General features: G+C 41.2%; 1 protein-coding gene across 1 annotated transcript in view; it reads right to left on the bottom strand.

Annotated features, from left to right (window-relative positions):
- NUP155 (nucleoporin 155) overlaps positions 1-23,177 on the bottom strand; it is a 41,048-nt gene that overhangs the window by 10,895 nt on the left and 6,976 nt on the right. The window contains exons 6-28 of the mRNA XM_028748763.2: positions 22,129-22,295; positions 20,905-21,010; positions 20,416-20,489; positions 19,766-19,857; positions 19,530-19,627; positions 18,481-18,633; positions 18,232-18,332; positions 17,271-17,441; positions 15,370-15,480; positions 14,352-14,446; positions 12,167-12,255; positions 11,117-11,179; positions 10,879-11,029; positions 10,555-10,621; positions 8,821-8,939; positions 8,011-8,114; positions 6,803-6,936; positions 5,610-5,801; positions 4,980-5,118; positions 3,436-3,571; positions 1,922-2,075; positions 907-1,011; positions 605-759 (exon numbers count right to left, since the gene is read on the bottom strand). Of these exons, the coding sequence (XP_028604596.1) occupies positions 605-759; positions 907-1,011; positions 1,922-2,075; positions 3,436-3,571; positions 4,980-5,118; positions 5,610-5,801; positions 6,803-6,936; positions 8,011-8,114; positions 8,821-8,939; positions 10,555-10,621; positions 10,879-11,029; positions 11,117-11,179; positions 12,167-12,255; positions 14,352-14,446; positions 15,370-15,480; positions 17,271-17,441; positions 18,232-18,332; positions 18,481-18,633; positions 19,530-19,627; positions 19,766-19,857; positions 20,416-20,489; positions 20,905-21,010; positions 22,129-22,295 (2,776 nt within the window). The remainder of the gene's footprint in view (positions 1-604; positions 760-906; positions 1,012-1,921; positions 2,076-3,435; positions 3,572-4,979; positions 5,119-5,609; positions 5,802-6,802; positions 6,937-8,010; positions 8,115-8,820; positions 8,940-10,554; positions 10,622-10,878; positions 11,030-11,116; positions 11,180-12,166; positions 12,256-14,351; positions 14,447-15,369; positions 15,481-17,270; positions 17,442-18,231; positions 18,333-18,480; positions 18,634-19,529; positions 19,628-19,765; positions 19,858-20,415; positions 20,490-20,904; positions 21,011-22,128; positions 22,296-23,177) is intronic.

Here is a 23,177-nt window from a genome sequence, read left to right as displayed (position 1 = left end):
AATTTTATGTTCATATACGTGATTGTATTCAAACAGAATTAAGCCCCTGATTTACCTGCAGATCCATTTCAAAGCTTTTAATTTGTGGATCTACCAGTCAAACACAGCTCACCAGCCAGCCATGTATGACAACTCATCTGGGGGGTCAGTAATCTTGTTTTTAAGGCAAACTTGGGGATGCAATCACAGGAAGATTGTCAAACACGTTGAGCCCCCAATACCTGGTCAGTAGGTTTGTTCAGTCTGATCAGGCATGCATGGCCTAACTTGTCCCTCCAGCTGTTTTGGGACTACAACTCCCACCATCCCTAGCTAACAGGACCAGTGGTCAGGGATGATGGGAATTGTAGTCCCAAAACAGCTGGAGGGCCAAGTTTGGCCATACCTGAGTTTGATGGATCACAAGTTCTGTCCTACCTTAGTGTCATGAAGATTGCTTTGCAAAAATTGTAACCTAAGTAAATAACTAAAGAAGACAGGAAGTACTTCAACCTGCCCTGGGACCTTACAGTGAAGGCTGAGCAACAAACAAACAAACAAACAAACAAACAAACAAACAAACAAACAACATTAGATGCAATTACTGATAACAAGCTACCCTTACCTATGCATATCTGCCAATTTTGCAAGTACTCTGGCTGCATTACTAAAACTTCCGTTTTTCTCAAAAAACCTCCACAGAAGATCCATATAGCGAACTTTGTTTTGATCAACTTTGGCCATACGTGCCAAATATGGCTCCAGAAAGGGAGAGTTTATCTGCAGGAATCAAGGGGGGAAATGTAAAGTCCTATTATTAGCTTGCTAATGCAGTGCTTTATGAAATGTGACAATGAAGTTGTGTATCTTAAACACCATACATTGTATTTATTTATCTTCATCAACTTGGTCTGTGACCTTACTTACTTGCAGCAGTTTATCTGACAGATCAGCTTGCACCAACCAGCTGTAAAGAGCAATACTAAAAAGTTCATCCGTAGAACGCTGGGCCAATTTTAGCATTTGTTCAAACTGCAATGAGAGAAGGGGAGGGAATTGAAAATTATCTCTAACAGTATATTTTTATTACACTTTTAGTCCTACTAGGTGTTTCCTATGCACCAGTTTAATTTCCTCTAATGAATAATACAGGTGAAGGTTTTTATAATCTTTTTATATGCCACAACAGCTGCCAGGGTCGTGATTGCTACTAAATGGAAATCTCAGGACACACCAACAAAAGAAGAGTGGATTTCTAAATTAAATGAGTATATAGAATTGGCAAAATTAACTTCAATTATAAGATATCAATCAAATCAAAAGTTAAGAATGGAGTGGAAGTATTTCGAAGATTATATGTCAAAATATTGTTCTAAAAATGACATGCTAAGAGGCTTAGAATAAAAATGTAGAAATAACAAAATCAATAAAGAAAGAAGTAAAAATCAGAATTTAACAAAAATATTTTATTATAGAATGCCAGGGGGAGAAGGCAGAAAGAAATATAAAGAAGTCAAATTGCTGTGGAGGGAAGTAGAGGGTGGGTGGTGGGTTTTATAATTAAGTGTATAATTATGCAGCTTTTGTAATTTAGATATTATATTTTATGTGAGGGAATCATTGGGAATTTTGGTTATTATGTATTTATGTTAAGTTTCAATAAAGATCTTTGAAAAAAATAACAATACAGGTGAAGGTTGTTAAACTGTACTAACAGCTTCACAATAAATTTACAGTAAGTTAGTAGTCTGGATCTGAAAAAACATACATGTCCTGAAGGGAATTTTATCCAATAGCGGGCCCTTCCTTGGCCTACTCAAGGCCTTCCTTCGGCATAGCTAAAGCAGTTCTTTGACTCCTAGATATTAGATTTATGACAAGTTTAAAAGTACTTCCTGGGCAAAGTTAATGGCAATTCAATGTATGCCATGTTTTTTCTTACATGATGTCCTGCTTCTTCATTGCTTAGCATATTGGGATCTGATGTCAAGACAGGAGGACCAGGTTTTTTGGGCACGCTGGGAGACTGTGGAGCAGCTTTACTTTGATTGACTAACTCCTGGAGAGTGTCCGTGATGCACTTATAGCTGTTTAGCCTGCAAAAAAAGTGGAAATCATAGGAAAATGACTCATAAGCAAAAACTTCCAAGCACCCACAGCAACAATTTACTGTCTTGCATATGCATGTTATTTTGTGCAAGACAGTAGAAACTTTTGACTCTTAACATCACTTCCTAGATTGCCAGAGGCTGGAATGGCTGTAGAAAATATGTGGGAATTCGCCTGCAATTCAAAATAATTAGTGGATAAAGCAACATAAAGAAACACACACCGACGACCCACTCTGTCACTCTTCCTTGGTTACACATCTGCAGGGGCAGGGGGGATGACAATGGTGAATCTTAAAAATTTGGACCCTTCCCATTTCTCAGGAAGGTAAAAAATAAACATCACAACTGGTCACTTTTTATTTTGACATAAAAAACCCCCCCTCATATACACACCTCCACAAGATATTAAAGTGTATGTAGTTTTTGTAATTTTAAGTAGCCATTTTTACCATCAATGTGCCTTTTTTCTATCTGTGCTCACAAATACAGCTTTTGTTGTATTTAAGATTACAAAGCCTGGAGAGGGGAGTCCCAGTGCCTCAGGTTAAGCCCAGCCCAGGCAGAGGGAACCTTAAGGCACCCCACTCCTCCTTTTGTCTACTTTATTTCCATAAATCCACAACCTCGGAAAACAACTGCTAACATCTCTGTCCTAAAACTCACGTTGGGTTTTAGTAAAGCAAACAGTCTAATCTGTCAGCGCCTAAATGTTATCGAGCGTCAGAACAACTTTGCCACAATAAGGAAATTTTGCCCATGGTGTGACTATTTTCCACCTACCCATTTCGACTCTCTGGCACCCTATCTGCATAACCTAGCAATTCTAAAATACAGATGTGCCTTTACTCTTGCAAGATTGAATGTGTTGCCCTTGGCTGTACTTAAGGGACGGTTCCAACAGATTCCACACGAAAAACGCTTATGTCCTTATGTCCTTGTGGAGATGGCAGCACCAAATCGGTGGCACATGCCTTTTTGGCTTGCACTCTTTATAAAGACTTGAGGAATGAGATTATCACCCCTCTTTTATTGTCTATTCCGGGTCACCCAGCCACTGCCACAGTGTCCTTTCTCTTGGCAGATCAAGATGAGCAGGTGACAGCAAAGGTTGCAAGGTTTTTAGCTGGGGCAATTAGAATAAGATTCACTATTTGACTATTGATTCAAAACCTAAAATGTATTTTATATAATTGACTTTTTATTTTTATTTTTTGTATATCGTATTGTTGTTTTATTGCTATGGCCGATGGCTGAAGCAAATAAAGATTCATTCATTCATTCATTCATTCATTCATTCATTCATTCTCTGCCCTGAAGAAAATTTCAATTGTAACCCAAAACTTGCCTTTCCTGGAAAGCCTGACATCCAACAACATCTTCCTCTGGTTCTCCATTTTTGTAATAATGGAGTCCAAGACCTTGGGGATCTTTCTTCTCTGCAGCCATGAGAGAAAGTTCTACCACACCCTCATAGAAACGTACTTGAGATTAAAAAGAAAAAAAAATACATCAACAGAGATAAGAGTGAACATAATATTACAGAACATTGACAAAATGAATACAAACAACCTATTTCAAATTAGAAAATGCAAAGTCCTAATTCTAATTATCTGATGCTGTGGGCTGCAGGGGCAGCTGTGCATCTACCCACATTTTGAAAACTATGTCCCTCTGTGAAGCCCCGGAAAACTAGGTTTTCTCAATTTTTCAGTATTTTATGCAAGGATAGTATACAGTGGTACCTCGGGTTAAGTACTTAATTCGTTTTGGAGGTCCGTTCTTAACCTGAAACTGTTCTTAACCTGAGGTACCGCTTTAGCTAATGGGGCCTCCCGCTGCCGCCGCACGATTTCTGTTCTCATCCTGAAGCAAAGTTCTTAACCCAAGGTACTATTTCTGGGTTAGCGGAGTCTGTAACCTGAAGCGTATGTAACCTGAAGCGTCTGTAACCCGAGGTACCACTGTAATTCAAACAAATGCAAAACCACGAGTACTGTGTGATTAGTTTCTGAAACCCTCAATTCACGTATTAAGTGTTACACAAATGATATCAGATTTCTCAAATGATAAAATCTGCCTGATGCACACAAACATAAAAATTACAGGGAATCTGAATTTTATTTGAAGGTGGAGGAGGAAATGGTGTCTGGCCATGAAACCAAACACAAGTCACAGTTACCCTGCTTGCGACTTCATTCTTTCAGGAAGGAGACAGGAGTTAGGGAGTGAGAGAGGGTGAAACGCAGCCATGAGGTTGGTTTGGAGTAGCCAAAAGCTGGCAGCAGGAGCACACTCTCACTCCGTGGTTCCTATCTTTTCCTCTTATTTTAAAAAATCTGTTCTGCAAAAAGCAGGAGACCTGCATCTGTTCAATGCAGAGGCAGAAGAAAGAATAGTTTCAGAGAAGACGTGGGAAGGTGCCTCCAGTTGCAGGACCCAGCCACTCTCAGAAGAGCCTGCCTCCTTGTGAACAGCGCAGAGAGCACACCAGCGTTCTGGGCCACTGGATGGCAGCAGATAGGGAAAAATATGTGTTCTTTACTGTTGTATTTTTTTCTAACTGTGAGGTATGTGCATCATTTCCTATACTGTTTAATACTGATATTCCTGTTGCAGTTGGTCTGCAGAGATAAAGATAAGTTGATCAGTAGAAATTATGCTCCTAAATCATGTCCCTTTCTTTCAATGGGTGGTATTCAACTAAGTTATACTCAGAGTACACCCACTGAAATTAAAGAACATGACTAAGCTAGGTCCATTACTTTCAATGGGTCTACTCTGAATAAAACCTAGCTGAATACCACCCACTGGGTCTACTCTGAGGATGGCTTAACACTGGAAACAACACTATATTCATAAAGTTAAAGTTCAGTGATGCTTGTAACTCACCTTGCCTATACTGTGCACAGACATTGGCAAGATCTACCTGTGTGCTAATCTGTTGATATTCTTTCAATGACTCTCTTAGCATCTTCTCTTTTTCAGATTTGTTCTGAACTTGTCGGGACCGCTGAAGTAGTTCATTTGCCTAGTAAGACACAAGCATAGATCAAAGTCTGCATTCTTCATTTGAACTCCACACACTGAACATTCAGCGGGAAGCCAAGGCTTATAGCAGCTTTGCATTGCATGTTGATTTACTGAGATGGAGGTTGAAGCATCCCTAACACTTAACGAAGTCAATAAATTCTTCTACTTCCTGGCCAGAAGTGATTTTTTTTGTCTAGGAAATTATTCTTGTGCTAAGCAGTCCCCTTATCCTTCTACAGATCGTAACACTCACCTTTCAATTATTTTCTTAAAATGATTGCAGTAGTTTAATATTAAATATTTTCCGGTGACAACGGATAAATCTTAACACTTCTATATGTGTATTATTCTGAGCACAGCATGACACAATGCAATTCTCATTTTATATTGCCCTCACTAGATGCAGAAATAGCATGCTAATGGAAACACACAACCGAACAAAAAAACCCCACACCCTTACTTCTTCTCATATTGGTTACTATACCATACCTTGGAACAGATAGCATCATCTGTGCTGTAGAGCAGCGGGCAGATGTCTTGTAAATGTGAACTAATCCCATCAACAGCAGCATGGTCTCTGATGTAACAGTTGATGAGGGATGCAATAAGGGCTCCAGTTAGCTCTCTATCTCTAATTACCAAGTCTCTGAAAGTAGTCACTTTCAGGTGTTCCTGAAGCTCCTATGGAAAAAGCACACCCCCAATTTTTTCTGTAAATGCTTTTTTCTTGTTTAAATTTCGTAAGAGAGAAATCCTGCTGCATTTACATTACAACAAACTATCAAGGAGAGCATAATTTACAGCACACGTTATCTTTTCTTAAAATATGCCTAAGATTAAAATAACTTTGATAATGTCAGCAGAGAAGGGCACAACCTGCAAACCACCCTCTACATCTGCGTGAAACTCTGTTTTAATAAACCAATATAAGAACTCGCATCATAATTACAAATGATTTTGGTACTTTTCAGGTTGCCTTTTAAAATACTGAGACACTCTGAAATATTTCATAGACTGCAAAACCACTAAGTGATAGCTATTGTCCAGAAGATCCCAATGTTCTGCTTTGAGCAATAAAACTCCTGTCTTCCAGGTCAAGAAGCAAGGAGTGCTCAAAGGCTGATCGATCGCCAAATATTTGTGGAATACAGTTTATCTACATTGTAATATTGCAAACGGTTTTGCCTAACAATTTAACTTGGAAGGTACTGGTTCAATAAAGCTCAAAAGGAAGGTTTGGACAATTAATGATTGGGAGTTGCTGCGCCATTAAACTTCAGATAACAGACTTGGACAACATCCCGGATTGGAATGGAGTCAGAGGAAGCTGCGCTGATAAAAAGACAATTGGAAAAATATATACTAACAAAGCTGTATTCGATGGATGAAAGTACATGATGTTTGACATGATTGAGAATCGTGGACTCAGGGACGGAGAATTATAAAGTGTCAAAATCGAGATGTGGAAAATATGGAAACAACGAGGAGAGGCAGGACTGAGATGTAGAGATATGCTTCAGAGATCCAGACCGTGGGGAGCTCTGAAAAATTAATAACTATAATTTGGACTATAATTTGGTCTTTTTTATTTTAGTTTTTTTTATTTTAATTGGAGTATTGTGATTGAATATATTAATTGATTTAAAAATAAAAGAAGAAGCAAGGAGTGCTGTGGCACATACCTTCTGAAGTTCACCCACGACAATGTTGAACTGATGCTCACAAAGAAGCTTCCACAGCGCCAAAGCCTGGCAGGTTTTCCGAACAAGTTGCTGGATGCCTTGAAGGGAGGCCTTCTCTGCTAATTGTGCCTCCGCTGTAAAAGTGAAACGGACACTGCTAAATTATAACTTATTTCTATCCCCTGAACATGTCATACACACAAGGGCAAATGTGTCAGGTGCTTTCACAAAATGTTTTCAAGCACTAGAAACAAAGAACTATGTGGCATGAAGGGATCGCAAGGATTACCCAGCTCTAACACTTCTCTGCTATGGGACGCAGGTGGCGCTGTGGTTTAAACCACAGAGCCTAGGACTTGCCGATCAGAAGGTCGGCGGTTCGAATCACTGCGACGGGGTGAGCTCCCGTTGCTTGGTCCCAGCTCCTGCCAACCTAGCAGTTCAAAAGCACGTCAAAGTGCAAGTAGATAAATAGGTACCGCTCTGGTGGGAAGGTAAACGGTGTTTCCGTGCGCTGCTCTGGTTCGCCAGAAGTGGCTTAGTCATGCTGGCCACATGACCCGGAAGCTGTACGCCGGCTCCCTCGGCCAATAAAGCGAGATGAGTGCGCAACCCCAGAGTCGGTCACGACTGGACCTAATGGTCAGGCGTCCCTTTACCTAACACTTCTCTGCTGGATAGGATTCACCAGGTTTAAATGATCCCTAATATGGTAATGCAGTCATAATAAATAACAAGATGAAAAAAAATATTTTTTAATAATTCCAGTGGCACCTTGAAGATCAACTAAATAGCTTTCAAGGTATGAGCTTTCGTGTGTAATACACACTTCGTCAGATACTCTGAAGCAGAGGTCGGTTCAACCTTATAACTGTTGATGACTGTTGCGGCAGTTGGTTCCACAGGGAAGGGCAAGGGATTTTTAAAGGGATGGATGACCAAATTTAGCTTTAGTGTGTATAATGGGACATGAATCCAATATCTCTCTTCAGATCAGGTTTCTCCATAGTTTTTAGTTTGGTAATGAGTTGTAATTCAGCAACTTCTCTTTCAAGTTGCTTTTTCTATTTCTAGCCTCTCTCTTTCAAACAGTCTCAAAATATTCACTGCTTACTATTAAAGCTAGAGAGAAATTGTCCCCATGTATTTTTCTTCAAAGATACATGCTAAAGAAGAGGGGAAAAAATAAAAAAGAGCTATTTATCTACCATGAAACTTTCTCTGGAGCTCTTGCTGCAGTTGCTGAGAACTTCCACCATCGGACCGCATGAATCCGAGTAATCGCTGCTGCAGGTTAGCTGAGGTGGCAAAGCTTTTTCATGAAAGACAAGGAAAAAATGTATAGTGTATAAATAGGGTATGGTGTGCTTGGGGCCGTCGCATGCCAAATATACAGTAGTAAAAACTGGTTTAGATAGCAGAAGCTGTTTAATATGTTAACAGTGAACTCAGATTCACCATCCTTTTAAGCATCCTGCAAAGCACCTTTTTGTTTTGTCTGGGAAAGGCCATCTAATAAGACGACTTAGGGACAGGTAGGGCAAACGAGTTCTACTTTGTATTTGCTGACTTTGAGTCTCCCATAGGGCTGTGAGCCCTAAATTAAAGTGCTCTGGGAGTTATTAGGAAGCTATTCTAGACCAGGAGTCTGGCATAAGTCAGTTTAGTACCTGCAGCCTGAGGATTGGCAGGTTAATGCACAGTCCCTTTTTGGTCCCCCAAAGTCCTCATTTGTGGTTTCTGATTAAACTGTAAAAGTGTTGGTAGTTCACAGAAGAAATATGGTCGCTCCAGAAGCAATATGTGGCTGAAAACTGGCCTAAGCTGTATTTTGTAAGCTGCTATAGAGACCTATTAAGTTGGATAATATATCTGATATAAAGACCACAAATATCCATCCATAAATATTGGAGATACATATGTTTTCTAAGGGAACAACTCAAACTTTCATATCAGTTATCTGTACAACACAGCTGTCAACCACCAATGCTTGTTTTCCTCAACACCCTTAATCTTACCTGGGATTTCTAAGGGATCCTATTGCTGCAAATTGTGCATTCCTATCCAAAAATTCCTGCAGCCCTTTTAATTCTTGTAGTACAGTTTCTAACACTTGTGGTGGAACACTGCTTTCAACCTAAACAAGAAAGAGGTTAACTGAAATGAACATATTTGAAACTAACTGATTTTAACTTATTCTAAATTTCTGTTCTTGGAGGTTTCTGGGTGGATGACTAGGAAGTGAGTCCTCCGGTAACCAGGAAAAGTCATTGTTAGGAAATGTTGCTTTGCAAAACCTTTTGAGCTGGAGTCAGACAGGGGAAGAAGGGAAGACCACAAATTTCTCCTTTCCCCTGTGCATGAAAAGAGAACTGTAGAGGAAGCCACTCCTTACGAGGGAGATGGGGATGAGAAAAAGGCAAACCTTTTAGTTGCTGCTGAACCAATTCTGTGCAGCTCTGGACAAGCTGAAAAAGCTCTTTGCTGTGATGATCAGGAAGAGTTGGTGTTGGGGCCAGAATCTCCCTTTATGGCGTAACTTCCTAAACCAGCCTTGCCTAGTTACTAGTTACACTTCCCAATCATCAAGATTGCCCTACCCCAGAACCTCCAGAGAAACACACCTGGCAACAGGTAAACAGAATCCAGATCTACGTTTACACAAATAACTGCTTTTCTAAGCTTACACATTGTGAAGAATCAAGAGATTAACCTTCAAACCTGTCCTTTCCCCAAAAATTGTTTTTTCCGTAGTAATGGATTTTTGTTTTGAGATCACCAAGAGGGAGAATTCAAACTTGCAACCCCCACCACCACCTTGAAGGGGAAAACCTATCACTTGATTCTGCAAAATTAAGCTACTAATATTTTTGGGAGAGGGATGGCTGAACCCTTCTATATGACAAGCTGTTTTCTATCTGAAGAGAATTTGGGTGAGGAGTAGAATTCAAAGATGAAACTTGCTATTCATCTTTATCAGGGGCCGGCAAAGTTTTTGTGGCTTGGGTCTGTTCACGGTCCTGCAGACACCGTGGTGGGCTGGAGTGTGCGCACGCACACATGCGCAACCACTATTTTCGGCTCTCCTTCCGGCATGGAGGAGGCACGTGCAGCTTCCCATTGGCTGCAGGAACTTCCTGCAGCCAATGGGAAGCCAGCCAGTGTTGCGGAAGGCAGTCCCCGTTCTGCTCTGCGCCGGTTTAGCGCAGCACACAGGAGCCGACCGAGCGGGCGGCGTGGGTCCATGGGCTGGTTAGACCCCATGGGCCACAGGTTGCCGACCCCTGAACTTTATTATCATCAGCATTTGAGTTTAAAGGCTTGCAATTACTATGCATTTATTACTCTCCCCCCCCCCCCCAAGCTCTGAATATGCCTATACTAAGAATGGCACAACAGTGAAGTGATGTGTTTGGATCTGGCACCCACTGTTATCAAAGAAGATCAAAGGTTACAGTCACCTCTGCTGATTCATGCTGGTACTAAGTTCCAGCCAAACCTATTAAACCCAATGATTACAGGGACAAACATGTTCGTCCTTCCCTTCTAAATCCATCTTCCTGAAATGAAGAAAATAATAATACGGTTCTCATGCAGTGTGGTGCTTTGTGATGGCACACTGACCAATAGTCACCAAGTTGATTTCCTTCATATATAGACATCAACACCAGTCTTAACCCCCAAACTACCAACTACCTTTACAAACTTCATGTAAGATTCCAAAACAGCCATTAATACTCATCAGTACTTACAGCTACAACTTCTCGATTGCCACTCTTGAAAACTCTCTCCACAACTATACTTCCATCCCAAATGTTTCTGGAAAGCAAGAAAATACAATTTTGAATTTTCATGTAATCAGCACATGACGGCACTGGAAGCTTCTGCTTCCCTTTTAAGTTTAACCACAGCTTAGTGTGCTGTGAAACCCTAAACCGTGATTAATCTTATCCATATTTAGTGGAAACATACCAACACCATTTGAAGTTGGTTGTTTCCACCAACCACAGTTAAGATACACTTCATTTTGTCAGGTTATAACAACACGTCTTCTCACCTTTCCATAAATAACTTACCCTATGATCCGAGAGAAATATATGCAGATACCATTGTGCTTTCCAGAAAACACTATCTCGGGGCACATTATCCCACTAAGAGAAGCACTGGGTTGAGACATATGACTGCTTGAAGTGAACACTGGAGTTGACATGGTTGGAGGATGCAAACCTGGAACATAAACTCCATTTTAAAAAAAGGACAGAAACAAGATTATAAGTACTAGAAAAATATATTTAAATAATTAAAAGGAAATACCTTGGGCTGGTGTTGCCAAAAAGCTTGGATTAGGGTAGGGGCTACTAGCAGACATTGGAGAACCTAATATAAGAAGAGCAATGCATACTATAAAGCAACCATAAAGCAATAATGCATAGCCCAACAAGACAACAGGAACCCACCAATAGCACACAAATTGATCCAACAGCCCCCTCAAGCGCACAAACAAAACTCATTGCAGTCAACTATAGGCAACCATCCACACCCTACCCCCATATCTATCTCACCACCAACAAAAACAAATAAATGAACAGAAATAGAACTGACCTACATGATGCTAACATAAAACCCTTATGCATACACTATGCAGAAGAATGACAGTTTACTATCCCCCTTCTCCCCTCCCCCAACTTTATGCTGTCCATAACGTGTCTCACATCAAATATGTGTGATCTGTAGAAAGTATTCTATGAACTGAAAGAAGAGATGCTGTATGTACTTTTGTAACCCAAGAAAACCTTTAATAAAAACAATTTTTAAAAAAAGCAATAATCAGAGCACAGCTTTAAGAGATTACAATATAAGAGTTTGAGGCAGGGAGAAGGGATCATTTTGAGTATATTTTTATTCAGTAATTGTCTGCCATCCACAGTTTGCTATGAGATATCACTGGCAGAGATGGCTTGTAGTTCAAGGCATATTGAAAGAATTTAGAGGGACGGGCATATCTTTGCATCACACATGGGAAAGGGTGAAAGAAAGAGAAAATTAGTTCCCCCCCTCAAATCTTCATTTATTGTTATCACTATTTCAACGCTCACATATTGTAGATATAAAATATGAAGGAGGTTTATGTTGCTAAATTGATCAGTATACTAAAACAGTTCAAAGTACTGTCAATTTCCTCTTCTTTCAGCATGGGAAGGGCATTTGTACAGTAAGTATAAATGTGCTTCTGAATCATGAACCCAACAGTAGTGAATGACTACTAAAGCTACACGAGTGCGTGCAAGTGGATGGAATGTTTTTGCAAAATAAAAGGTAAAAAAAACCTCTTGCCTAAAGGTACTGACTATATTTGCTGCTTACCAGGTGGAACAGGAGATCCCAGTGAGTACCCCACATTACTTGGAGGCGGCAGGGTGGATGGAAATCGCATCTGTGTTTCACCACCATATCTGAGATTCACAAAATTAAAACAACTGTATCAACGCTGCAATCAGTTCTCAGATTATTTTTAAGCAGTCAAACAGTCAATAAATACTTTTTTAGGTGACTGAATTGTGAAGCATATGTAAAAAACAGCTCGCCCACTGTTTAATGCTATGTCTAAACCCTATAATGGTGTGTCAAGGGGCCCTCTGGCCCATGGGCCAAATTAGTAAGGTAAAGGGACCCCTGACCATTAGGTCCAGTCATGGCCGACTCTGGGGTTGTGGCGCTCATCTCACTTTATTGGCCGAGGGAGCCAGCGTACAGCTTCCAGGTCATGTAGCCAGCATGACTAAGCCACTTCTGGCGAACCAGAGCAGCACACGGAAACGCCATTTACCTTCCCGCCGGAGCGGTACCTATTTATCTACTTGCACTTTGATGTGCTTTCGAACTGCTAGGTTGGCAGGAGCAGGGACCAAACGGGAGCTCACCCCATCGTGGGGATTTGAACCACCGACCTTCTGATCAGCAAGTCCTAGGCTCTGTGGTTTAACCCACACCACCCGCATCCCTTATAGGCCAAATTAGGACTGCCAAAACAGTTTTTCCTTAACCATGCCCACCTGCCCCACAGCTAACCATCAGGTGTGAAACAGGACAAAAGGGTGGCAGCAAAGGAACAACTGGAAGTTTAAAGTGCGCTTTCAAGCGTTCTTTGGCAAGCAGCGCTCAATCAAGCCCTGCTAGGATTGGCTGTACTAGGAATGTCCCCATGTGTAGATCAGCTGGTGAATGCTGATAGCAAGCCCCGTTGAAACTTTTAGCTCCTGACATAATTGCCCTGCTGAAAAGCCCTAGCTCCATTCCACATGCTGCTGTGCCCTCAGAAAACAAGCCAGAGCCTTGCTGTTCATGACATCTGAACTAGGGTTTGTGGTTTGCTTCCCTCAAAGAAACCACATGCAGTAAACCATGAACAAACCTTGGTTACCGTTCACAAACCATTAGGCTGGGTATCACAACAAATCATACCCTGACATAGGAGCCAACTCCTAGGGGCCATGAAGGCTTTGGCCCGCACAAAGTTGATGGGCATTGCCATTAAAATGGTGTATGCGCACTGTGTCATGTGATCAATTATGCAGGGCGGGGCTTACCTGGGCCCCACAATATTTCATTCAAGTTGGCACCCCTGGACCCTGACAGTAAAACAGTCAGACAGCAGCAGAAGTGGAGCAAGAACTTTTCAGCAGTGTGCATTAGCATTCTGTGGGTTCATGCTAAACAAAAGTTTGTTTTTACCTACAGTTTAATGCGACACACAGATTGAGCCTCTGTGGCTAACCTTAAAAGGTAAAGGGACCCCTGACCATTAGGTCCAGTCGTGACTGACTCTGGGGTTGTGTGCTCATCTCGCTCTATAGGCCAAGGGAGCCGGCATTTGTCCGCAGACAGGTTCCAGGTCATGTGGCCAGCATGACTAAGCCGCTTCTGGCGAACCAGAGCAGCGCATGGAAACACCGTTTACCTTCCCGCCTGAGCGGTAACTATTTATCTACTTGCACTTTGACATGCTTTCAAACTGCTAGGTTGGCAGGAGCAGGGACCGAGCAACGGGAGCTCACCCCGTCGTGGGGATTCGAACCGCCGACCTTCTGATCGGCAAGTCCTAGGCTCTGTGGTTTAACCCACAGAGCCCCCCGCGTCCCATGTGGCTAACCTTAGCTATGGTTTATTAAAGCAAGTCAGTTTCATAAACCATGGTTTGAAGTTGGCTTGTTTCATTAAACAAGGCCACTGTGTGCCTACTAATTAAATATGAAAAAGGTAATTTCAACACAAATTAGAACTAAGATGCTGCTTTCCCTAAACTATTTTTCTCAAGAGTGAGGTACAGAGAGGCATGATCATATCTTAAATCTATAATGACAAAATGAAACATAGCACAATAGTTACTGAGAAACAGGAATCAGCTATTCCACGATGAAACTTTATGCAATGCTTAGTTTTAACAGTTCATATGTTCCAACCAGAGTCCAGCACAACCCATTTACTGCTGGGATACCATAGATTTTTAAAGTATAATCTCTTGGCATAATGCAGATATGAATAATTTTACCTGAAAAATGCTCGAGTGGCCCAAACAGATACTTCTCTATCACAAGCAGCAGAAGAACAGGCAAGTATTAGGCAAGTAGCACAAGCCTGCTCTTCCTGTAAGAACCATCATTAAAAAATATCAGTAAAAATGACAGAACAATCTTGGTGCAGTTTTAATGAAATGAGGAGCAAGGGGACTAAAGGGTAACTTGTCTATTTAGAAGGAAGTCCTACTGACTTCAACAGGGCCCATATAAGGGTGTAAATAATTGCAGCCAGTAACATGGTGTTGCTACTAGATGTTAGGTGTATATCTAGAAGTCATCACTATAGTGGAGGAGCATGCTGAGCAATTACATTTTTAACTGCCTTACCTGTCCAACACAATAACACACTTACAGAATCTATTAAGATAAAATAGGGTGATGGCCACTAATCAAGACAGCGTCAAAACAAACAAACAAAAACATGATGGAGGCTAACTATTAACCACTGGTAAAGGTAAAGGGACCCCTGAACATTAGGTCCAGTATTGACAGACTCTGGGGTTGCGGCGCTCATCTCGCTTTATTGGCCAAGGGAGCTGGCGTGCAGCTTCCGGGTCATGTGGCCAGCATGACTAAGCCGCTTCTGGCGAACCAGAGCAGCGCACGGAAACGCTGTTTACCTTCCCGCTGGAGTGGTACCTATTTATCTACTTGCACTTTGACGTGCTTTCGAACTGCTAGGTTGGCAGGAGCAGGGACTGAGCAACGGGAGCTCACCCCGTCGCGGGGATTCGAACCGCCGATCTTCTGATCGGCAAGTCCTAGGCTCTGTGGTTTAACCCACAGCGCCACCCGCGTCCCTTATTAGCCACTGAGAGACACCTAAATTGAGTCTCAGATGCTCCCCCCCCCCCCCGTTTCTTACATAGCCAGAAAGGGATCACTCTCACTACCATAACCTGCTTATGAGCTCCCCACGGCTGGAGGTAGCATGTCGAACCCCTAGTTCTATCTTTGGCCTAATATAGGAAGGAAAAGTTAAATTCTCACCGGGTGCAGTTTGAAAAATCTTTCAATCTCTTCTCCATCACCTCCTGCATTGCACACAAAAAGATGTCGCAGCTGATCTACTGGTCTGAGTTTATGAAACATAAAACTCCCCTAAAGAAAAACAGAACATTTTTTATTTATTTAATGGTGATTTCTATAGCATTTTTATTGGCCAAAATAATTTACACTTCTTACACCTTGTTCATTTTTATGACAACCCTATAAGGAAAGTCATTAATAATTATATTTTCCAAAAATGGAGAACGGTTTGTAAAGAAGTGGCATGCTCCAGGCCAGGAATCCCCAAACTCGGCCCTCCAGATGTTTTTGGGACTACAATTCCCATCATCCCTGACCACTGGTCCTGTTAGCTAGGGATGATGGGAGTTGTAGTCCCAAAACACATGGAGGGCCAAGTTTGGGGGTGCCTGCTCCAGGCTGTCCAGAATGTCCTTGGCCAAGGTTTGAACCTGTAATGTTCCCAAGCACCTATAATATACAACGAAGAACAATATTTAAGCTACAGTAAAGGGCTGTGGGTGGGTGGAATCTTCTCCCATGCCTTTATTTGAGGTAGAGGTAGAGCCTAGTTTCAGAGATATTTGAAACAACCTCAATATATCAGAGCTGTACCTCAAACCTTTTCATAACTAGGTAATAAACATAGCCACCTGTGCTACATACAGGGCTGGAGGGCAGGGGTCAAGCTTGATCTTCTCACTTTTAGAAATTAAGTACAGTCCTCTCATGTCTGAATTCTCTATCATATAGAGTCAGCATATTAAGAAAGTTTTATTTTGCATCTATATGAAAGTCATACAATGTCCCATGTTTAACAATTGTGATTAACACATATACATTAAAAGGCTCTAACAAAGACGTTTCAAAGGAATAAATTACCGGAGTAAGAAAGAATAATACATCAGCATAGAGTCATAGAAGCGTAGAGTTGGAAGGGACACCGAGGGTCCTCTAGTCTAACCCCCTGCAATTTGGGAATCTTTTTGCTCAACTTGGGGCCCAAACCCACAACCCTGATCTTAAGAGTCCCATGCACTACCAGCCTGAGTAGACAATTAATCCAGATTATGTATGTACACATATGAAGTTACCATACTGGCTTGAATATAAGCCACACCCGAATATAAGCCGTACCTTTAAAATTGGAAGGGGGGAGGAAGAAAATACCCAAATATAGAGAGGGGGAGCCATGCTGCATTGCCAGTGGCCTTTCCTCTTCCTCGCTCTCTCCCTTCCCGGCTTTGGGGGAGATGATGGGGGACGGAGTGCAGGGCGGGTGCTGCTTTGCTGCACTCCTGGCCTTGTTTGCCCTGTGCTCCTGGCTGCATACCGTAAGGTCACAAATATAAGACACACTTTTCATGGTCAGTATTTGGGGGGAAAGTGAGGCTTATATTCAGGCCAATACAGTACTTTCCCCCAATTCCTTCCCAGAAAAGGTAGTTTGCAAAGTCAGTGGCTTATATCCACTGTGTCACTCATCTGATGGTACTGCTTCAGTCAGTGTAAGAAGAGAGACAATTTTAAGAGATTCCTTCCTATAGTTCCTCCACATCCCCAATATGCTCTGGAAGGTTCCCCATTACCTCTGAGCAGATTTCAGAAGTGGGGTGGGGGATAAATGGCCAAAGGTGCTTCTCTCTTCCTTTTACTGATGAAAGCCTTACTGTCAGCTGACCCGACAACATGGGATACAACCAAGTGGTAGGACGCCAGAATGATTTCGGACAAGAATAAAAAAAAAACCACACCAGGATGTAAGAGATTAAATTAATTTCTAAACAGAGATTAAGAGCTTCTAAAAATGTCATCTGAGGTTCAGTTTCATCTTCCTCCTCTTTCTCTATTTTTATTTTATTTTACGCAATAGTACTACAAACCTGTGCCGAAAGGAGAACAAATTTCTTTGGCGGTAGCATATGCTGTTGTACAACTACAGGATAGTCAGTTATGGGAATTAGATCTTTATTCAAAGGTGTTACTATCTTCTGAGCTTTGTGATCATCTATTGCAGAAAGAGCCCAAGAATGTCCATCCACATGTGTCTTTGTCTGAAATAAGAAAGTAAAGTGTAAATTTTTTTTATAAAAGAGTAACTTGCTTTCCAATCATATGCTTTCCAATTTCCATTAAACCACTGCCTCCAGCTGAGGAAGCTAGTAGCTGGATCAGGATGTAAACGTATAAAGGTAAGATAAAGGTCCTCTGGACGGTTAAGTCCAGTCAAAGGCGACTATGAGGTTGTGGTGCTCATCTCGCTTTCAGGCTGAGGGAGTTGGACAGCTTTCTGGGTCATGTGACCAGCATGATTAAACCACTTCTGGCACAAAGGAACACCGTGACAGAAACCAGAGCACACAGAAACACTGTTTACCTTCCCGCCACAGCAGTACCTATTTGTCTACTTGCACTGGCGTGCTTTCGAACTGCTAGGTTGGCAGGAGCTGGGACAGAGCAATGGGAGCTCACTTCGTTGTGGGGATTCGAACTGCCAACCTTCTGATCGGCAAGCCCAAGAGGCTCAGTGGTTTAGATCACAGCGCCACCCACGTCCCTGGATCAGGATGTACTTCCCACCAGGCAATGAAATCTATGGCGGCATTTCCCCCCCAAATAATTTTAAGCCAGTATCAGAAAGGTGAAAAGCTGGTCACAACTTGTGATATGGCCTTGCAACAAGAAGCAGTAAGGTGTCAAAAGGGAAAGTATCAGAAGTAGAAACTTTTGAACTCTTACACAAATTTATGAAGAGAGAGATTAAAGAAATCCAGGTAGACAAAACTATCATTTCTCACAACAGCTATTACTTTCAAAATAACCTAGCAAAATATAAAGAATTACCTGTGTTTCCATCATTGGCTTTTGGAAAGGAAAAGAATCATGATTAACACACCACAATATATCATTATCCTCATTTTCTGAAGCAGCCATTAGCAGAACACCTGAAAATATAATAATAATTTATTAAGAAATGATGAATCTGAAACCTAAAATCGAATCTTACGATTCATCACTTTCTATAGGACAAAATAGCCTAAATTGGACAAAGGACTCTTAAATTACTGATAAAAACTCATCTCCAGAAATTACCTTTGCTATAAAGAGCTTGGTGCACCTTTGATGGCTTTTCCACATTAGAAGCAGCAGAAAACCCTGGAGGCAGGCGGATGTGAACCAACGTTAATGTTGAAGGGCGAGAAAAAGGATGCTTGAATGGGCATGTACTAAAATACATCCGTACACCTAAGAAAAAAGCACAAGACACTCCATTAACAGTATAAACGTATTTCATAAAAGGGTTGCAGTACAATCCCATACATGTCTACTCAGTGCTTTTTTTCTAGAAACCATGAAGTTGTTACAGTAAGTGCCACACTTTTTAACAAAAAAAAAAGAAGTGTCATACTGCATAACCTTCAGTACCCCCTGAAAAGCACTGTGTCTACTTCAAAATTAGTCCTATCGAGTTGAATGGGGCTTGCTTCCAGTTAACAGTTTTGGATCGCAGCATTAATGTGTCTGAAGTATTCTGTTCAGATACGGAACTACTGAACAGCAACAACACAGACTGCTTCATATTCCCCATTTAAAGATAATGGTATGAATGATAATAGAAACCTGGTTATTTCTAATTGATCCGCACATTTTAATTCCTCTTCACCCACTGCTTCTTGACCCCCCAGACCCTTTAGGATTACTAGGATACTATGATGCCGTGATCCTATACCCTATTGGCTCCCTTCTTTGCCTATCTTCTTCCTTTCAATACCCTGTTGCTAGTTAGTTTCTTCCAGTTTGCAGGCACTCCACTCTCTAAGTCAGTTCAGATTCTAGACTGGGTGGAGATACTAACTGGGTTGTGATACTACCCACTTCCCCACCAACAGGTTATCCATGCCTCCCTTCTACCATGCACCAGAAATGATTGCATGAATCAAGCTATTCTACATAGAGGCCACCACATGTAGTGCCTGCCTTATGTAGCCCATTTATGTTCCTGACGTTATGTTATATAGACCAGAGGAGAGGGACACGTACCTGCTCATTCACCATGTGAGCAGGCTTGCCACCCAGTAAGTTTTTGAACCAGGGCACAGACACGGTACTTAGCGTTATAGAAAAGGATACTTAATTCTTACCTGCATGAGTGATTGCCAATAACTGGCAATCGATGGATTCAGAATTTTCAATCACTGCTATCTGAACAATAGGCTTAAACACAGAACGGTCTATGGTCCTAAAAGAAAACCAACATATCAGCAAGTCTACATGCAAGATCTTTTTACCATGTAAACAAAATGATCTAATAATAAGAGATGTAATAAGAGATTAAAGTCAGCTCCTCAAGCATAATACCTTAATGTAGATATTTTACCTGGCAATCTTTCCAGCTGCAGCCACAATAGCATTCTGAGAAACAGAAGCAACCCTCACCATCCCTTGACCATCTGGACCTAAATCGTAAACCTGTAATTTAATTATATTGCTTTTAGTGGGTTTACTATAAATTCACTTAACATTATTCTCTTCTGCAATGCCTACCGCAAATACGTCAGGAGGCAAGTTAGTTCTGAAATGAAAAATGGCAGCTGCACTGCATTCCAAGGTGAGTAGTTCATTGGACAGAAACACAAGAGAACCTTCTTTTATTGAATGCAGGTGGGATGTTGGAATAAGCTTGGTGTGCAAAGCCATAAAAACAAACAGGGGAGGTGAAAGGATGCAGAGCAAAGGAACTTGTAGTACATTTGCATAGTGAACAGGAAACAATCCTGCATGAAAGTTGCTATCAGCAGGCACAGGACTGACAGCTAAAAGGAAGAGGATAACTTTATGTTGGGCAGGTGGGACAAAGAATAAGTGCGTAAAGTACAGACAATGGTAGGCAACTACCCGCTGAAAAATGTATTTGCAAGGATTAGAACTCTGTTTTACAGTAAGTTCCCATCAATGTAATGAAGTTAGCATTGATGTGAACCTAAATTTGTGAATAACAGGGGAAACAGAATGTATCAAAAGGCATACCTGTATCACACCTTTTTCAGAGCGTGTGTATAAGATGTTTCGGGAGTTGTCAATGGCAATTTGAACAATGGGATCTGCAGTTTGGGAATAAAAACCCAGAATCAGCTGCTTAAAGTCTGTCAACATTTGGTATTGAGAAATAGAGACTTTCATTCATAATGTCCAGAAGATATCAGTGGACTATCAAAACATTTTTTTTCTTACCTAAGCACCTCAAATAACAAATTTCAAACTTAAGACTAGCAGAATTACCCAAGTGTCTTAAGAGCATGTTTGTATTGTATTTGCATTGGTTAAACTGCTTTAGCAATAAAAGGCAGTAATTTAGTAGCACGAATCTTGAAAGAAAGCAATCAACCTATTGATTCATTTACGTAAATGAAACATTTAAGTGAGCCAGAGCTGCTAGACATTTGTAACATATTATCAAACACAAATACATCTGTGTTTTAATATTGGTATTTTAAACATGGATTTTACATCCCTTACCATCTTCTGAGAATGTGAACTGGAGCAATGATGGAACAAGGAAAGAAAGGGTGCTCTTTGAATGATTGATCTTCCTACAACGCTGGCTAAACCAGCCAGCCTCAGCCTACAAAAACAAAACAAAACACTAGAATTAGATAATTATGCAAACCCATAGAATACTTTACTTGACCCATCTAGTTATCAATGAATTCCCAACATTATTAAGCAGCCTAACTAGTCCTGGCCCCCAGACCATTGCAGATGAACAGACAATTGTCCAGCACCAGCAGTCTGTATTTCAAAAGAGAAGTCATTTTATAAAGTTCCATTTTAAAAGTTCCAAATCCTCAACAGTTTATTACTCCATATTTTTCTCTCACTTTGACTGGACCCGAATCTTACATAAGGACAACAGTAAATCTGCTTTATATCACAGAGTAAGCCAGCATAATATTACTGTATACAGTGGTGCCCCGCAAGACGAATGCCTCGCAAGACGAAAAACCCGCAAGACGAAAGGGTTTGCCGTCGCGGAGGCATTTCGCAAGACGAAGTTCCCTATGGGCTTGCTTCGCAAGACGAAAACGTCTTGCGAGTCTCGCCATTTCCCCCCCGCTTCCCCCCCTTTTTCAAAGCCGCTAAGCTGTTAATAGCCTTTTAACAGCTTAGCCGCTAAGCCGCTAATAGCGCTAAATCGCTAATAGCGCTAATCCGCTTAGTCGCCAATGGGGTTGCTTCGCAAGACGAAAAAACCGCTAGAAGAAAAGAATCGCGGAACGGATTCTTTTCGTCTTGCGAGGCACCACTGTATCAGATTCACTAGCACATGTGTGCTGATGAAGCAGGTATGAGACTTGACCTTTTGATTGCTGGCAGAATTCAAGAAGGAAGCTTGGTCTTTTGAGAACTAGCCAGTTTGTGGCCTCTTTGATGCAGGCCATAGAATAAACTCAACAGTATTGAGTTATTGTCTGTCACTGTAACAAAAATACTTAAACATCAGATGGTTCTTTGCTAGGATTCTTAAGATCATCGAAGATGACTCAAATTCAGTACATTCTTTGCAATGAAGAAGAATATTTATTAATTTAGCAGGAGTTCCAGACTAACATTTATGCACTAAGAAACTCACTACTCGCTTTCAAATAAATGAAGCAATATTGAAGAGGAAGAAGTGAGGCATCAAGAGCAATGTATTTTCCATCCATCCCCCAGTATCCATCTCTAGCAGATTTCACTTGCCTGGTAAGCAATTTCATACAAACAACCATCTTTGCCAGCCAAGAAGATACGCCCATTTTCAGAAGAAGTTATTGTCAGCAGATAGGTGTTATCGGTAGGCAGTGAGTAGAGTGGGTCTGGAAGAAGCTGCATTCCACCAGACATGCTATCATTGAGGGATCCAGAACCTGATTAAATATATATACATGTTATTTTATTTGTTGACTACTTCAACTAAAACGATTTCAAGAAATAAGGAAGACCTAACATTGAGTTTGTATATCATGAACTCTTAAATGCTATTTTCTAAAAGTTGATAGGTTTGCTACTAAGGCGTCAACCCTAAATCCTCAGAATAAATAAGATTGAGCCAAAACTCTCTTATGTTGAAAAACACAGTTCTTAAGAATTAAAATTTCATTTCACTTGAGTAATCAAATACGCTTAATTCACAATGCCAATTCTTTTCCTATTTATACTATTAAAAGTATACACTCCAGATACAACAAAGTAGTAAATTTTCTAAAACCACGTTATCTTGAACATGTATGTGTGTTTTAACACGGAGACTTATCTCAGCCTAAAGCTTATTTACTCTCAGGCCCCATCTACACTAAGTGTTTAAAGCTGTAACATACCACTTTAAACAGTCATAGTTTCTTCCAAGGCATGTTGGGAACTGCATTTTGTTAAAGGTGCTGAGAGTTGCTAGAACAGGCTTCCTCAACCTCGGCCCTCCAGATGTTTTTGGCCTACAACTCCCATGAACCCTAGCTAGCAGGACCAGTGGTCAGGGATGATGGGAACTGTAGTCTCAAAACATCTGGAGGGCCGAGGTTGAGGAAGCCTACGCTAAAAGATCCCTATTCCATTCACAGGACTACATTTCCCAGAGTTCCCTGGGAAGAGGGCTTGATGAGAAACCACTCTGGAAATTGCAGCTCTGTGAGAGGAATAGGGGTCTCCTAACTCTCAGCTTCCTTAACAAATTACATTTTCCATGATACTTTAAAGTGGCATGATACTGTTTTATATGTATAGTTCAGGTGGGGCCTCTAAAAGCTTAATCG

Source organism: Podarcis muralis, chromosome 11 (assembly GCF_964188315.1).
Source record: "Podarcis muralis chromosome 11, rPodMur119.hap1.1, whole genome shotgun sequence".
Taxonomy (NCBI): Eukaryota; Metazoa; Chordata; class Lepidosauria; order Squamata; family Lacertidae; genus Podarcis; species Podarcis muralis.
This window is presented reverse-complemented; position numbering and strand designations above follow the sequence as displayed.